General features: G+C 40.5%; 1 protein-coding gene across 1 annotated transcript in view; it reads right to left on the minus strand.

The window, feature by feature from the left end:
* Positions 1-1,264: 1,264 nt before the first annotated feature.
* Positions 1,265-1,790, minus strand: part of LOC105524520 (peptidyl-prolyl cis-trans isomerase-like 2) — a 1,381-nt gene continuing 855 nt past the window's right edge. Inside the window, exon 2 of the mRNA XM_011959806.1 lies at positions 1,265-1,698. Coding sequence (XP_011815196.1) covers positions 1,265-1,698 — 434 coding nt within the window. The remainder of the gene's footprint in view (positions 1,699-1,790) is intronic.

Below are 1,790 nucleotides of genomic sequence, written 5' to 3' on the forward strand. Positions count from 1 at the left end.
TTTGTTTCATATATGAAGTTACATATTTAACTGTATTTGGAACTGGATTGATTCCTTTAAAAAGCCTATCTTAATGGTCAAGGAAACTGAGGCCAAGACTGTGTCATAATTAGCAGGCCTGGGGAGGTTGAGGCCTAAGTGGTAAATGTCTACGGACTTAAACGTAAGGAGGAAGAGAAAGGAGCATCTTGCTTAAAGCAACACTAGTCACTGGATAAGAACTGTCCTGATGCCAACATATTCTTCCTTGTGGATCTATCAGAGAGAGGAACTTGGAAAGATAAAATGAAATTTATCCTTTTGGGCAAAAGATCACTAGCAATGAATTAGAGAGCTACATCTTGAACATGATTAATAAGGGGGTTAAAAGCTAGATTATCCAATGCTCAAATTCACGTCTATACCCAAATGGGGGAGGGGCAGAAAAGGGGAAGTTCTGCAAGTTTCATCATGTTTACTGATACAGTATGGTTAAGTGGATATGGTATGGTTAAGTTGCAGTGTTTTATTTAGGAGATCTCAAACACTTCTACACTAAAACATACAAAAGAGCTATCCTAAGAAGGAGAGAGATGTAATAAAAGGAATACAAGCTTTGGAGTCAGATGGGGCAGAGTTCAAATCCTGATCCCCAGCACTCCCTAAGTGTGTGACCCTGGGTTTGTTAGTGAGACCATATTTGCAAAACAAGGTGAATAATATCAATGCAACTAGGCTGTGTGGCTGAAATTACACATAGTTTGAGTACTGATAGTTTTATGGCACAATCAGATCCTGGAAAAAAAGGTGATTGAGTTTACTGCCAATGAGATCTGAATGCAAGCACAAGTAATCCTAAGAATATAAAATTTAAAATATTCCTGAGACACTTACTATGTATATCAGAATTTTTACAAATTAACGTATCCTTTTATGATGTGTCTGTATGCCAAAAAAAAGTCAAATTAATTCTTTTTGTTGTTGTTGTTATTTAATTTCATAATCATAAATTTAACTCTGTAATCCAGCTGGGCATGGGAGAGAACAAGGAAAACATGGAACCCAAAGGGAACTGCAGCAAGAGCACAAAGATTCTAGGATACTGTGAGCAAATGGGGTGGAGGGGTGCTCTCCTGAGTTACAGAAGGAATGGTCTGGTGGTTAAGATAAAACACAAGTCAAACTTATTCGAGTTGTCCACAGTCAGCAATGGTGATCTTCTTGCTGATCTTGCCATTCCTGGACCCAAAGCGCTCCATGGCCTCGACAATATTCATGCCTTCTTTCACTTTGCCAAAGACCACATGCTTGCCATCCAACCACTCAGTCTTGGCAGTGCAGATGAAAAACTGGGAACCATTTGTGTTGGGTCCAGCACTTGCCATGGACAAGATGCCAGGACCTGTATGCTTTTTAGGATGAAGTTCTCATCTTCAAATTTCTCCCCATAGATGGACCTGCCACCAGTGCCATTATGGCGTGTGAAGTCACCACCCTGACACATAAACCCTGGAATAATTCTGTGAAAGCGGGAACCCTTATAACCAAATCCTTTCTCTCCAGTGCTCAGAGCACGAAAATTTTCTGCTGTCTTTGGAACCTTGTCTGCAAACAGCTCGAAGGAGACACGGCCCAAGGGCTCGCTGTCGATGGCAATGTCGAAGAACATGGTAGGGTTGACCATGGCTAGTAGTACAGGGCTTTCCTTGGTGGTAGCGTCTGCAAAGCCATGAATTCTTATAATACTTATAAAGGGCCCCTAAATTGTGTCTTTTATAAATCCAGATTTTTAGATTAGGTTTAAAGAGAAG

Source organism: Colobus angolensis, unplaced genomic scaffold, assembly GCF_000951035.1.
Source record: "Colobus angolensis palliatus isolate OR3802 unplaced genomic scaffold, Cang.pa_1.0 Scaffold5, whole genome shotgun sequence".
NCBI classification, from domain to species: Eukaryota; Metazoa; Chordata; class Mammalia; order Primates; family Cercopithecidae; genus Colobus; species Colobus angolensis.